The sequence below is a fragment of the Daldinia vernicosa genome (assembly GCF_022497035.1).
Source record: "Daldinia vernicosa strain CBS 139.73 unplaced genomic scaffold F5Y00scaffold_26, whole genome shotgun sequence".
Classification (NCBI taxonomy): Eukaryota; Fungi; Ascomycota; class Sordariomycetes; order Xylariales; family Hypoxylaceae; genus Daldinia; species Daldinia vernicosa.
The window spans coordinates 419,890-434,254 of record NW_025953942.1 but is presented as its reverse complement, the minus strand read 5'-3'; the positions used below and the strand labels follow the sequence as shown (position 1 = coordinate 434,254).

At 47.7% G+C, this 14,365-nt stretch overlaps 4 protein-coding genes across 4 annotated transcripts; 2 read left to right on the top strand and 2 right to left on the bottom strand.

Moving 5' to 3' along the window:
• Positions 1-2,371: 2,371 nt before the first annotated feature.
• Positions 2,372-3,622, bottom strand: F5Y00DRAFT_262608 (YjeF N-terminal domain-like protein; the record flags this gene model as incomplete). The annotated part of the gene is made up of 7 exons (XM_048011409.1): positions 2,372-2,474; positions 2,526-2,754; positions 2,805-2,901; positions 3,177-3,271; positions 3,321-3,386; positions 3,445-3,553; positions 3,611-3,622. The coding sequence occupies 7 exons, from the start codon at positions 3,620-3,622 to the stop codon at positions 2,372-2,374; spliced, it is 711 nt and encodes a 236-aa protein (XP_047864441.1).
• Positions 3,623-3,639: 17 nt separating this feature from the next.
• On the top strand, positions 3,640-4,658 carry F5Y00DRAFT_87430 (ribosomal protein S16, mitochondrial). The gene is made up of 4 exons (XM_048014280.1): positions 3,640-3,909; positions 3,983-4,095; positions 4,171-4,351; positions 4,462-4,658. Exons 2-4 carry the CDS (start codon positions 4,019-4,021, stop codon positions 4,564-4,566), a joined length of 363 nt encoding a protein of 120 aa, XP_047864440.1. The 5' UTR covers positions 3,640-3,909; positions 3,983-4,018; the 3' UTR covers positions 4,567-4,658.
• Positions 4,659-5,099: 441 nt separating this feature from the next.
• Positions 5,100-6,374, bottom strand: F5Y00DRAFT_238536 (uncharacterized protein). The gene is made up of 3 exons (XM_048007979.1): positions 6,077-6,374; positions 5,832-6,006; positions 5,100-5,774 (listed from the first exon to the last, which is right to left on the bottom strand). The coding sequence occupies exons 1-3, from the start codon at positions 6,182-6,184 to the stop codon at positions 5,335-5,337; spliced, it is 723 nt and encodes a 240-aa protein (XP_047864439.1). The 5' UTR covers positions 6,185-6,374; the 3' UTR covers positions 5,100-5,334.
• An 86-nt stretch (positions 6,375-6,460) lies between these two features.
• On the top strand, positions 6,461-9,056 carry F5Y00DRAFT_238535 (carbamoyl-phosphate synthase L chain, ATP binding domain-containing protein). Its single transcript, XM_048007978.1, has 3 exons — positions 6,461-8,662; positions 8,723-8,801; positions 8,856-9,056. Exons 1-3 carry the CDS (start codon positions 6,660-6,662, stop codon positions 8,907-8,909), a joined length of 2,136 nt encoding a protein of 711 aa, XP_047864438.1. The 5' UTR covers positions 6,461-6,659; the 3' UTR covers positions 8,910-9,056.
• The last annotated feature ends 5,309 nt before the right edge of the window (positions 9,057-14,365 follow it).

Sequence of the window (14,365 nt, the reverse complement as noted above, 5' to 3'; positions counted from 1 at the left end):
TAATGCTTACTCTGCGTAGCGGAGCGGAAGAACCTTAAGATAACTCACCGTCATAGCTACCAAACGATACCAGCACATCACCACCGTCAAAGCCATAGGGAATGATACTCATATTCAAAAGCCGCCGTGGCGAAAGAAGATGTGGTTTGTTATCCAAAGGTTGATGAGAAGATAATTCGGCCCTTTCTTTAAGGTCGTAATCTCTGGTTTTGATAGCTATGCTCCTAGCTCGATATCAGCTTCAGCTCGGCTCATCAAGCTTCGCGTCCCAGTGATCCCCTAAATCTAGTTAATCCTAGACCGCGTTCGGGCTGCTACCAATAAATTATCAAGGAGCATAATCCGAGGATGTGGATACCTCCACACCTGCTCACCGACACGAGTTCTTAGAGGCCGGATGATCTGCTAGGCGCGATCTCAGGTTATCTATAACCGAGTCCACAAAGTAGCGATAGTTAGTGAAGACATGAAAGTAATGACGGAAGATATACCTAATGTTGGTCAAAAGTTGCAAGGTAACAACGCATCCAATGTCGTATTGAGATAAAACAATCTCGATGGCTTTGCTAAGAGGCCGCGTGTGGATGAATCGGGATCGAAAAAGGCCAGTCATCATACCGAACTTGACGCTGGTGGTGCGCGTGAAGACGAGGAGACTTCATTTTCTAAGAGGAAAAAGGATTGCGAGCTTGAATGTGGCTAAATGCTCCTAGCTTGGCATTTACGCCGGCCGGCTCGAAGCCGCTATTCGATTAGTTGTGGCCCCGGCCGTTTGGTTACGGCGGAGCGCGGGAACACGATCCTTACGGTTGCACTCGGCGGGACGGTTGGGCATGAAGCTGACTCCTAAGTTTCAGGCCGGGATGGTGGCTAAAGAAAGGAATATCTAGCGTGGGTAATGGGAACTACACACATGCAGCGTACACATGTATGCTTCTAATGCGGATCGTGGGGATCGTGTGGGAACATCCCGAGGGGCCAAGATGCGTAGACGCAGAAGTGGGGGATTTGATCGTTCGCTCGAAACGTTTAGTTGCCCCTTTTCTTCATTATGGCGTGCCTCCCAAGCGAGGGGTACTTCAGAGGAAATGGTTTGATTATCAATAATGCAGCGAGCTTATTTGCATCACAGGCGCCACCGTGTCGGTATTAGCGGATCAAATAGAATGTCTCACGGTAGATGTAATAGATGTAAGATATTGGCCATGTGCTTATCCGCGAACAACCCTATGGTATAGTACCTACCTACACACCTACGCCAAAGAGAGCCCCCCAAAACAGTGACGGATCTGTAAGGCTGTAGTCGCATCCCTCTATTGATCATCACCTAAGTACCAGCAATGGCAGATACGCGTCATAGATTTGTACTCCCCCAGAACCTCACTCCCGCCGGCGGGTGTTAATAAGCAGGAGGTTTAAGGACAACCCTAGAACGTTCTCTCGTGGACTGTCCGAGTATGACCTTATTCCGATTCGAATTTGCTCATGTAGAGAGGAAGACCGGTCGAATTGATCTAGAATATACGAGCATCACCTAAAGGCGGTCGAAGCCCAAGGAAAAGTGCTGTTCGCTGGGACCACTAACAAGGTAAGCGTTGCAGATCCATATTGGCCTATCACATGCGTTACGGAGCATTTGCTCCGGCTCATCACAGAGCAGTACATAGTATGCCCCGTTTAGCTGTGTGCTGGATTAGACAAGCACAAAAAATTAGGAAGGGTAGGCAGACTGTAAACATGAATTGCTAGAGTAAACAGAAATGAGAAACCCTCTTCTTGTACATTTCTCGGGGTTGTGTGTTACGTATTCCCATGACCAGCAATTGCCACAGGGAGTTTCATCAGCAGCACATCAGTGGTCAAATTGTGCTTTTTTGGTACGGTGGTGGCGATTCTATAGTCGTATTACAATACTTGTATGGACGTTTATGTCCTATTTCTGTACTCGAAAGCCACACCAACATTTAATGAGCCACGTTTATACGGATGGTATGCCAAATCAACAGTTGTTGTCGAGACTTTCGTCCTTCCAGGGACTTTCCATATTCAGGTGTTCTTTGCAATTCAGGGCAAAGACCCAGCTTGCAACTTTAATGTGCACTGAGCACACCGCGGAGTGCCCTGTCTGCGGGAAACAATACCTCGTCTATGTCGAGTTCTGCAAAGACTATCATCCTCCATTGTTACGGTGCCCTAGGGGAATAGCTGAAGAGAGCGAAGATATGCAGGAAGGAAGATGTCCCAGTCCAGTTTGTCCTTACAGCCGCACCGGCGGTTGCAGTGTCAGTTAACACGGGGTATGCGGGTGTGCGCATCTTCGACAAGCCGATATTTCCAGCTTGGGAAAGTACCCCGGATCGAACGTTTGCAATTAGAGCTTCTCCCCCCCAGTACCGACCTCAACAATTTGGTCAATTCCCGGATATTCTGGCACTTCGAAATCATATTTCCTGGCAATTGCCGGAGAGACAAAGCTGCGAGTACGTCAGCCATGGGGCTTTCTCATGCCGTAAGAAGACCCTTACCGGCCGCCTACAAAATGACGCCCTTTGAAATATTTGACCAATGGCTTGGGAGCTGTCAGGCTGATCAAGAAATTAGGGTGGAACTTGCTTCCCAAGCCGGATTCCGGTGGTCCAGTTTCAATATTCCAAGATGATGGTGCGTCGACGGAGGTTACGGGAAGCACAGTGTCCTCTAAAGCACGGATCACCGCAGGAAAGGGCTCTCGAATCTCGCCCGAGAAGCTAAATCCTTGCTCATAGATGAGTCTGATATATTCGAAGCACGACAATAATACTTACCGAAAACTGCGTCCACAATATGATCCGTCGATTTCATAGCCGCTGGGAAATCCTCCACGAACGGCACCTCGAGGTCTTCTAGCTGTTTAGCGAGTCGCTATTTGGGAGAGTTTACGATCAGTATCTCGGACGCTGGATGAACTCGTCTGAGCAGAACGAAACACCATATATACGCGTTGTAGCCCATGACTAAGGGTTGGTATTGGCAAGTCTAGGGGTACGAGAGCAGCGATGAAATAGAGCGGTTAAGAACGCGGCTAAGGGTTATTATGACTTGACCGAGACAGAGAAATTAGAGGGTACATGTAAATCAGTTCCGGAGAGGTAATAGTGCTGGGAGCTTTCAAAGACAGCATATGATGTGCTGCATACCTGGTAGAGATCATTTTTGCTTTGTTTTGGATAGTAAATAGCCGGCTGATACCCGTAATGACGAAGATGACGAGCTGCAACGAGTCCATCACCACCTTTAACATATTAGTAATCTTAACTATGTAATTCAACGGAGTTGCTCACCGTTATTACCAGGACCACAAGCTACAAGCACTCTGTTGCCTTTATTCGGAGGATGAACCCGGTACACTGTGCAGCAGCCATTAGATACCAGTTGACAAGTAACCGGCCAGGTTAAAGCGCATACCAACTTGTGAGACTGCTAATCCGGCAAGCTCCATGAGCTGATCAAGCGAAAAGGCACCGGTGCTCATAAGTTCCTTGTCCAGAGCTGCAGCGGCCTTTGCCGATAAGGTCTAGAATGATGTAAGTCAATTTCCAATGTTGATATATTGATATGCCGCTTAACTTACTTTGATTGCCATAATTATTTTTATATTATGATGTTGAGCAGTTAAAGGTTATGAGGTTCCTAATTTAAACTGAATTAAAAAGGGTTGGAAAGTATTTGAGAAAAGAGGAGGAGTTTGAGAGTTTAGAGTTTAGGAATTTAGTTAAACTGATCGACTGACATCACCGGGGGAAGCTGTGATCTTAATTGGCTTCAACTAGTGTAAGTGCCATGCGATCAACTGACTAAGCAAAGGACATCACTCCGATTGGCCATATCGGAGAAAACAGTCTCCAGGCCCGTCAAAATTATTGAATCTATGTAGGTTCCGCAACATTAACCTTATCGCATGCATGCGACACCAAATTTAGTACCTAACAATTATATGTCGTAGTCGACCTACAATCCTCAAAACGGTACTGCGATCAGGATGGTGGTGAAGATTCGTCTTGCGCGCTTCGGGCGTAGGAACGCTCCTTTCTACAATATTGTCGTCGCCCATGCGAGGTTAGTTTTATTTATATTCGCCACTGAACCAAAAATGATCCCAACCTGCTGATGTTAAGCTAACCATCGGAATAGAACGGCACGAGACAGCAAGCCGCTTGAGGTCATCGGCACATACGACCCTATCCCGAAGCCCGACCCATACGACGACTCGGGAAATTTACACAAAGACATCAAGCTGGACACATTAAGAGCTAAGTACTGGATTGGTGTTGGTGCGCAGCCCACAGATACTGTTTGGAGATTATTATCAATGGTAAGAGATAGATTTCTCAACTTTTGCTGGTCTTACGTCATGATCATAAGCGCGTGGAGGCATAGGGAGGGATTAGATCAAATAGCAATTGTATGCTGACTACTCTTCAGGTGGGCATCATGGAACCAAAATATCGAAACACCGAACCGCGGACCCCGCCCCCTATGCCGCGTGAAGTCCAAGACGATTCAAAACCCCAAGATCCGACAAATTGAGAAATACCATATCCACGAATACAAAGCGCATCACGCCTCTTAACCTCGGGATAGGATAGTACTATTAAGAAGGGAGAGCATATGCGGTCGACTTGCTCGAGTTTATCCTTTTTAATAACAAAGTCAGGCTCTGGGACTTAGGATACGTCTACCGAGATGGTAGCCTAAGCCAGCATGTATATATTAGAAAGCAATGAGGCCTACTCTTTGATACGTCTTCGACGATTGTATGACTATCGCCATCCCAGGTATAATACCTGCTGAGCTATGTGTAAAACAAAATAAAGAAGAAAAAATGAACCAAATACCGCACTCCCTAATTTAATTCCCAGTACGTCGCCAGGTAGGTACGACATAGTATTACAGTATAACTAGAACCATCCAAGTCGGAATTCATAGACCTTGGCACCACACGGACCTTGTTACAGTATCAATTCGCTTTTGAGCCCATCAAAAAGAAAATCGTGAGAATTCAAAATCCAATCATAAAAATGATCAATATGGAGTATATTTGCAACACAGTTTAGCAAAACGGGTTAACTACTTCTTTTATTATATTCTCCGTTAAATTTTGGCCAAAAAAAATATTCGGGTTTTAACCCATGTAAACTAGGTACCGTAAGACAAACCATCCCGATGTTATCATACATAGAACACTGGTATAGTAGGGGTGAAAACCCCCCTGCCTCTCAAAGTACGCACCAAATGCGCCAAACCGAAGGGACACTATAGTGTCGCCTCCTTTTAAAGCAGCTCAACTCCGCCTACTCACAGACCAGCACCCCCACCATTCGCAGTCGGCGCCGGGTTCGTATCTGGAACCAAAACCCAATCCTTGACGCTACCCTTCCAGTCACTAGTCCTTATATCATTGATATGCACCAGTATAACGCGCACCTCTTCGCCCGCAACGAAGCACTCGCGGCCACCATCTTCCTGGCCGCCCGGCGTCAGCCCAGCCACGGCATTGAACGCGACGCCGCCCTCGGAGTCGAAGGTGTTGTTCTCGAGGTGCTGACTACGATAAAATTCCTCTTCGGTCGAGCCACGGGATACGAGTTCGGCCGTCCCATTGATAGTCGCGCTGATGCTAGATATAGCGCTCGTGTTGAGGTTTAGCAGAAGCGATGCTAGGCTCGATCTACTCTCGGGTCCGGGAGAGCCGCCGGACATCCGCCGACCTTGGGTTGGCGGTCTATGTGAGACCCCTGCAAGCGGTTAGCTGTTGTCAAGTACATTTCTTTTTGATAGTTAAGGGTGCTCACAGTCGTGAACTAGTAAGGAAACGTTAGGGTTGACCACGAGGTTATTGGTCTTCTTGGACGATGGATTTGTGGTCATGACGATAACCGGTGCAGAGGAGTATTGTGAAGAAGGGATATAAGTGTAATTCATCAGCGACACGTGCGGTTGGTTATCAATGCATGTTGCCAGATGAAGCTATACCGGGGTTGCGTGTTAGCGGCCGGGGGGTCGAACATGATAAGCAAGGATTGGCGGGGGAACTTACAAAGCGGGCATTTTCGAGGCACTGGACGACTTCCGGGGGAAGCGACGTAACCAATTGCTTGTGCGTGTCGCCGGCAGAGGCCTCATGATTAAGAGATATCTGATCCATCGCGTCGGTGGTGAGCGTTGGGGATATCTTGTCGCGTGAAGTAGTTCGACGATGGAGGGGTCAAAAAGTTATACATAAATCCTATCAGCGATCCTATCAGATCTCCTATGATGACGTTGGGGTTGGGGCTGAACCCCTGGAATACTCCACTGAGGCTGGAGGTGGGAGCTTGGGCCATAGCTAAAAGGACAGGCAGGAACAGGGGATTAGAACCGCGGCTTTTCGCGGGGGTGGGTCCGCTTACTTACGGCTTTTATTCATCTTACCTCAAAGACAGCAAGATGGAATGGACGAAGTTACCTACCTACCTTCTAGGTAGGTAGGTATCTTCTTTCCTTCTTATCCTTCTCTTAGCATACCCATCTCAATGAATTTATTCTTATATATAACTTAAATAAATTATTCCTACTTATAGCTACTTCATGAGACATAAGCCAAAGAATATATATCACCTGAATCTAAAACACAATTCAAGATGCGTTCAATCAAGCCAAGACATCTCCGCCGAGGTCCATTTCCCCGTTACCTCTCCTCAGCTAGTTCTCCCATACAGCCGCATGTTACTCCTATAACATCTCTATTAATTGCAAACCGCGGCGAGATTGCATTGAGGATAAATAAGACAGCTAAACGCCTCGGTATAAAGACTACAACATTATATACCGACCCGGACGCCTCCGCACAGCATGCTTCTTGCTCGCCACATTCCATTAGCCTTGGTGCCGCTGATGGATACCTCGACGGAGAGAGGATAGTGAGATTAGCAAAGCAGCACGGAATTCAGGCACTACATCCAGGCTATGGCTTCTTATCGGAGAACTCCGCTTTCGCCAAGAGGTGTGAGCAAGAGGGAATCGTGTTTGTTGGGCCACCCGCTCAAGCCATGGCAGATATGGGAGATAAAGCCCGAAGCAAAGAGATCATGACTAAAGCTGGCGTACCATGTGTACCCGGGTACCATGGTAGTGAGCAGGGCGAAGCGGAGCTGTTGCAATATGCGAAGGAGATCGAATTCCCAGTCTTGCTAAAGAGTGTAAAAGGAGGTGGCGGCAAAGGCATGCGTATCGTAATGGAAGAAGGAGAGTTTATCCAACAGTTGAAAAGCGCGCGAGCAGAGGCTAAAGCTTCGTTCGGAGAGGGCGGCGAGGTTATGCTGGTTGAGAAATACATCGTACGACCAAGACACGTTGAAGTGCAAGTATTCGCAGATAAGCACGGTAACTGCGTTGCTCTAGGAGAACGGGACTGCAGCGTACAGCGCCGCCACCAAAAGATATTGGAAGAGTCGCCGGCTCCAGACTTGGATGATATCACAAGACTAGATCTGTGGGAAAAAGCCAAGACGGCTGCCTTAGCAGTAGGCTACGTGGGTGCGGGAACAGTAGAGTTTATTTTCGACAAGGATACGGGCGACTTTTACTTCATGGAGATGAACACTCGACTTCAAGTCGAACATCCCGTTAGTGAGATGGTCACGGGAACGGATCTAGTGGAATGGCAATTCCGTGTTGCAGCTGGAGAGAGATTACCATTGACACAAAAAGAAATTATAGACAGAATTCACGAGAGGGGAGCGGCCATCGAAGCCAGGATATATGCCGAGAGTCCTGAAAAGGGCTTCCTACCTGACTCCGGGAAGCTCGTTCATCTGAAAATTCCCAAGGTCGATGAAGACATCCGAATCGATGCTGGTTTTGTTGAAGGCGATACTGTCACCGAAGCCTACGACGGAATGATTGCAAAACTCATCGTCAGGGGCGGGGATCGCGAGACGGCTATTAGAAAGATGGAGCTCGCTCTACGCGACTACGAGGTTGTGGGTTTGAGTACCAACATCGAGTTCCTGAAGCGTCTATGTAGGTCACCGGCGTTCATAGAAGGAGACGTCGAGACGGGCTTTATCGACAAGTGGAAAGAGGAGCTTTTCGATCCCGTGTTAATCAAGCCCGAAGTGTATGTGCAAGCGGCACTTGGCGCGTTTGCTTCCCAACCTACGGAGGCTGTAGAGCCCCATGGAGGGAGTCTCGGCTTTGGCTTAAACAGCAGCGAACGAACGTTCAGCTTCAAGTCCCTCGATGTGTTAGATAAGAAAGAAGGAGAGGTGGTGAATGTTAGCATAACTCAAAAAGGCAATAGCTTGTTCGACGCTCGAGTCATACGGAAGGATGAAGATCTTCAGATTTTTGAAGATATCGTGTCTTCTCCCGTTTCGAGCTCCGACAAGACTAGTCTAATAACCTATTTCCCCCACACGCGGATAGAAACGACAGTGGTCCAAGATCCCAATAACGATAACAAAATCACCATATTCCAACTTGGGACAAAGACGGAATTAACACTAGTATCTCCATCCTGGTACGAGAAGGCCTTGGGGCTAAAAGAGGTAGCAGGGTCAGTTGCAGCTCCAATGCCTTGCAAGATCCTCAAGAACGAAGTCAAGGAGGGTGATAGAGTTACCAAGGGAGCCCCACTCGTTGTGTAAGTTATTTTCCCCTTTGCTGACATGACAACTCGGCAGTCTGCTCATACCACGTCCAGCATCGAATCCATGAAGATGGAAACAGTCATTCGATCGCCACAGGATGGTGTCATCAAGAGACTCGCACATAAAGAAGGGGTAAGTCTTTGCGTCTTACTAGTTACGTCTCGTGATTGCTAACCCGAACTAAAGGACAAATGTAAAGCTGGCACGGTATTGGTGGTGTTTGAAGATAGTACGGAGTAAGATTTAAGTAAGGATATAGTAGAGCGTTTCTAAAAGCTCAATTTTACGCATGGTGTACGGTTTGCGTGTCTTGATTTATGACGAAGCATTATATAGTCCATATGACATCAATATCCTCTAGTGGGAATAAACCTTGAGTGTCAAGTCGAAATTTGAAAGTAGTTGACGTTAGTCAGCCTTCGTAGAAGTTGTGACACCAAGACCCTACGCGTGTTGAGACATCAAACTTCAATCAGACCGGACGTTAACTCAAGGTGCTACCGGTAGTTATTTACATTCTACAACGTCAACCTAAGCTCAACGTATATTCATTACTAGACGACAGTACTACCTAGGATAAAGCATAGGAAAGTAGAGCCGTAGACTAGATTTTGTATCGACTAGCAGTAATGTATCAAGTCAGAACGCGACCACAGGAAACACTCTTTCCTGAAAGGAATGGAACACAAGTAAAATAAAACTTCGAGATTTAATAAAGCCAGGCATAGAGTGCAATGAAGACCAATAAGGTGTTTTCATAATTAAACTATATGTGCTAGTCTTCGGCAATAGGAGTTTAGACTATCCCAATCCTCCACGTGTAACGCCGTCAAACTTAGGTATCTCTCCTACAGAATAATTCAACTAGGTAATAAGAGAAGAGTGGATCGCCGAATATATAATGAAATATACACCTGCTGTTTCATAAGACCTATAGTTGTTGCCGATGTTCCTAAAGGGCCAACGTGCGGTAGGTACTGTAGGTAGACATTTGGAAGAAGTACCTGGGTTAGTAACTTGAACTCCATTGCTACCATGTACTAGATCAATATTAATTGAGCACTTGCCAATTCACCAGTAAGAGTAAACTGTTTATTAATCTCCTTACAATAGGGCTTCCAAACGGATCACTTATACCTACCTATATCCCCTCTCCCACACATCAACTTCAACCCTCAACCCCCATCCCCATCACCATCACCATCTCGATTTACCCGTCTACTTCTACTCTCATTCTCAATCCCACTTCTACTATACCACCTCTTACGTCATACCCAGTCCCGTCCGGGGGGGCGCCGAATCAGCTCCCCCCTAGCAGCCACCCAGCCATCTCGGCCTGCCGTTCTGGGCAGCGCGGAATCCGTTATGTGTCTACTTATCTGTCTCGCACGCGCGCATGTCCAAGCCATCGCCGCGCCACGGCGGCGCCATCAAGTCGCTGATTGTCCGGGAAACGCCTCCTTCCCCCCCTCCACTCCTTCTTCCTTTCTACCTTCTTGTATATATAGCACTCCCCGCGGAAGCGAGACAGGCAGACAGCAAAACAAGTAATTAAGGACGCAAGGAAATAAGTGAGACCTCCAACATGATGTCTCAGCCCACGGCTACCGGGTAAGTAGGTACCCAGCGCCGTAAGCATCCTATGTTTAAAAGCGTGGTTTTTAGATTGCGATAGGATACGATAGGACACGATATATCGCGCTGTGTTGTGCTGTATTGTTAGATAGGCTATTCCCACCGACTCCTCGCATGCGCATAACGCGTATTTCCACTCGCCGCTTGAGAAAGACTTGGACAGTCGGGCAACTGACAAACCGTATTAGACACGAGCAGAGTACGTCTCGGAACCCCTCCGGGTAGTATACCTAATCATAACTGCGATAATGCTGATAATAATGAAGTCAATCCCCTCAAATGTGACTATACCCCCCCACAGCCACGAGCGCCAAGGGTGTTTGACCAAGACCAAGATTAACTTGAGCCATTGGCCTGTGTGATCCATCCGTAGGACTTCTCAGATACCCAACCTAGTACGTGGCCGCGGCTGCGGCTGACAGCATTTCGAAGCTAGGCTACTTTATCTTGTATGGCGTTGCCTGCCCGCTTGCTCACCCGTTTGATTGCTTGCTTGCTAACTACATACGTCGTGTCCCGTGTAACGAAATAATATACGGTAGCGTGCGAATAGGAAATAACACCGGGTCCTAGCGAATGCAGGAATCCTCTCCGTACGCCACTTACCGTAAGGCCAATGTTCCTCCCCGACCTTTGGTAGAAGGCAGATGCTATAGGAGGTAGTATATCGGAGGTAGCATGAGCGTATAGAGACGAACATAGATAGGTCGTAATTTGGAAAGTAGATGAGGACGTAGCATCTAGATGGATAGGTAAGCATGCAAAGTAAGGTAACTATAGCGGGGCCACGGCGTCACCGTCGTATTCTAAGGCACGCACCCCGCGGGCGGGATCGGGGTCGACGAGGGTAAGATGGGCAACCGTAGGTAACACCCGCGGCAAGTAATATATGACCCCGTCGAGCACCTCCTTACCCGCCTCACTCTGGTTGGGCGGAGAGGAGTTGCAAAGGGTACGGTCTGGGTAGAGCGAGATGGGAAATCACAATATCCTTCATCAAAGAACGTGATTGTGACTGGGACTGGGCGGGTGCGCAGCTTGGTGGCTAGATGCACGCGATGCGTGTCTTGGAACCAGCCTATCCTCTTTCCTACCTAATATCCTAATATCCTAATATCCTCCTGATCGGCGGTCTCATGGCTACGATATGATTGGCCCCTCCCGTTTAAACAAGCTTCCTGCATATATATTATACATATTATCCAAGCTGTTAAGGGAGAATCATGATATACGATGCGCGGAAGCCGCAAATTGGCATAGGACAAGGGGGGAAAGGGGGGCGAGAGGGCAATGTTCGGGGTTTCGTCTAGAACCGTGATCCCCATTCCCCATCCCCGGTCGGCGACCCAGAAGATCAGCGAACGCGGCTGTCGAAACGGCTGCGGTGGGTAGAACGGCCCGGAAGCGAGTGTAACGTCTCTCTGTGCCAACCCAAACCTAAGGGGTACGTGACCTTGCTTCGGGAATTACCTGGCTGAAGGCTAAACGGCGTTTCTAACCATGGCTAGGGGCTATTTGCTGTCGGATCATGGATGTAGAAACAAAATTTTCTTGTTTGCGCGCACAACAACGGTGAGATGGGGCGCAAAAGGACGAGCGAAACCCTGAATTTCGAGACGGCAATGTGCTAACAGATTGGCTCGGCATTGCGATATAAAAAATAATTTGATCCTCTAGGTATGGTGCTCGCTGCGGGAATCCTGCAGGCCATCCTAGACTGACGAATGAGGTATGCCGAGTGGACACCGGCATAATGCGGATTATAGATGGGAAGGGAACTATCGGGAGATCCATCTCCTCACCCATCTTGAACTACGTGACAGGTCGTAACAAGGCTCCTCGGCGGTCGTGTATGTAGTCTAAAAGCAATGGTACTGAGGACATATTTGGTTCTAATGCGACCTCGCCCTCTCGTGTCCGTTTGCGGGAGGTAATACAAGTAGCGGGTGGATGTTGATGCTGCTTCATTTGTAGCGAAATCTCAGCAGTGGCCGGCGGTTTGCGTCGTGGGCGTCCACACTACCTAAGTAGGTATTTCACCGGCTTGGCGTAACACATATCGCGATTTTCTGCACGCTCCCGTTGGTTGGCTTGGCCTGCTTACAGCATAACTATGCTTTTCTTGAAGGCCGTCATAATTGTTAAAACATGCTCGAATTTCGATATACGGATGGGCCAAGAATGATAGGCCTATTGAGGTCCAGATTCTTTGAAAGATCGGTCTGGCTCTGCGATATTCTCCATTTCATATGTCCTTCTTACGCACGAACCTGGACGATGATATGCGAAAAGGCGATACGATGTCTTTGCCTATAAGCAACTATAGATCCTAGGGTGCATTTAGCTAAGAGCTAATATGATTCGTATGAAAACGCCTTGCATATTCCCTCTATACAGCTTACCTGCTGTGTAATATGATAGTACGAATATACTTGATAGTATGCAGTAGGTTGTACGTGACAGAGCGTACAGCAGACCAAATTGACAGAACGCCGTTGGCTGTACGATCCCAACCTCACGTACAAGAATTCTAGGTCGCGTATCTACCCACGTATGCTCTCCAGAGATTAGAGCTTAAATTCCATCATTTCAATGGCCCAGAAATAGAGGCGTAGAATAGTTTATGGAGCTACCTCCTATCCAATGAGCGTGCCGAATAGCTAGGCTGTTCCAATCCTACGGCGGCGGCCAAGTGTCGATCTCTTTGATTTTATGCAGATATTACGATAAATCCGGATGCTTCCATAGCCCCCAAGCTTAGCTCGAGCTCTAATCAATGTATAGATTGTAGCTTGCCGGAAGACTTATGGTCTAATACGTAAAGGAGACTGGCTGAGGTTGTAATGAGAGAGGTAAGGCAGGCGGATATTCCCGCTTCTCTTCTAGATTCGCAGTCCACTTACTGGACCCTGATATCTGTTGACGCACGTGTTAATGCGATACTCATTGTTGGTCCGAGAGTTCCGAGTACACTGAGTCGCTGCCGACAGCGGCTTTGGTCTCCAATGGCTTTAACTAGAAGCCGAAGCGTAGTAGCCGTGCAGTTTGGATGGAATGACAGCCAGCGAATCATAAGGGCAGCGGCCGTAATCTCTTCTAGGAGTCACATATCGCGGTGCTTCAAGGGTGTTACTATAGGCCGAGGGTGGGTGACCTCAACGCGAATGGAAAACGTATTCCAGCATGTAATCATTGATCCACCGCACGGTAACAAATGAAGCACCTCTTAGTCCACCGCTCCCGGGTTTAATACTAGAAAGGTCTAAAGTTAGTTGATTTGCAGAGGGTACTGAGGAGTCGTCTACGGAGGCTTGAATTCCCCAACACTAGATATGGTTGGTATGAATAAGCTAGCTGTAAGACGTGCATATAGGTAAGATGTTCTGGAAGAAATCTCGGATGTTCGATAGATGACCCCAATGGGGGAGGCGTGTTGCCGACGTCTTCGATTCGGTTTACAGAACTTATACATAGAGAAACTCGGTACCACTTAATATCTCTAGAGCTCGAGGGACGCATAAGGCTTTCGCTTGGTGATAGAAACGTAGCATATCGATAACTTTGCGACGCTCCGGACCTGTTAGCCCTTGGCATACATATCGGTGCTGGTTTATCGCCATATAAGTCTTAGATGGATCCAGTACCGTGTTGCGGTGGCGGTGGGAAGGCGGGGTTAAAGCTAGAATGTACATACATTAATTATGTACGTAGTAATAGGTAGCACTTGGCATGGGCCCCCGTTGGAGTTCACCCACGATCCTTCAACTGATGGATATCAGATAGGTAGGTATAAGCCCGGGTCTTAGCTCGACTTACAAGATGAACTGTGAAGAAAGTCCCGAAGTAGATATATCCGCTCTTTATTACCAATCCCAACCTACTATTGCCAGTTATTGGGCGATCGTTGCGGTATTGTTCTTCGAACAGAACATATAAACATGATTTCATCTCACACCGTCTTTTCAGCCCTAAGGTTTCCGGGAGTATTAATCAAATCCTCTTAAGGACGAGGCAGAAAGACCCATGGATCCTACGTGGCCTTCCCCTCGCAAGTCCGTCTA

Coding starts and splice junctions, on each gene's coding strand:
- F5Y00DRAFT_87430 (XM_048014280.1), top strand. CDS start 4,019: ATGGTGGTGAAGATTCGTCTTGCGCGCTTCGGGCGTAGGAACGCTCCT. Junction 4,096..4,170: donor ATTGTCGTCGCCCATGCGAG/GTTAGTTTTATT, acceptor CCATCGGAATAG/AACGGCACGAGACAGCAAGC. Junction 4,352..4,461: donor TTTGGAGATTATTATCAATG/GTAAGAGATAGA, acceptor ACTACTCTTCAG/GTGGGCATCATGGAACCAAA.
- F5Y00DRAFT_238535 (XM_048007978.1), top strand. CDS start 6,660: ATGCGTTCAATCAAGCCAAGACATCTCCGCCGAGGTCCATTTCCCCGT. Junction 8,663..8,722: donor AAGGGAGCCCCACTCGTTGT/GTAAGTTATTTT, acceptor TACCACGTCCAG/CATCGAATCCATGAAGATGG. Junction 8,802..8,855: donor GACTCGCACATAAAGAAGGG/GTAAGTCTTTGC, acceptor CCCGAACTAAAG/GACAAATGTAAAGCTGGCAC.
- F5Y00DRAFT_238536 (XM_048007979.1), bottom strand. CDS start 6,184: ATGGATCAGATATCTCTTAATCATGAGGCCTCTGCCGGCGACACGCAC. Junction 6,007..6,076: donor GCCTCGAAAATGCCCGCTTT/GTAAGTTCCCCC, acceptor ACCCCGGTATAG/CTTCATCTGGCAACATGCAT. Junction 5,775..5,831: donor TTCCTTACTAGTTCACGACT/GTGAGCACCCTT, acceptor AACCGCTTGCAG/GGGTCTCACATAGACCGCCA.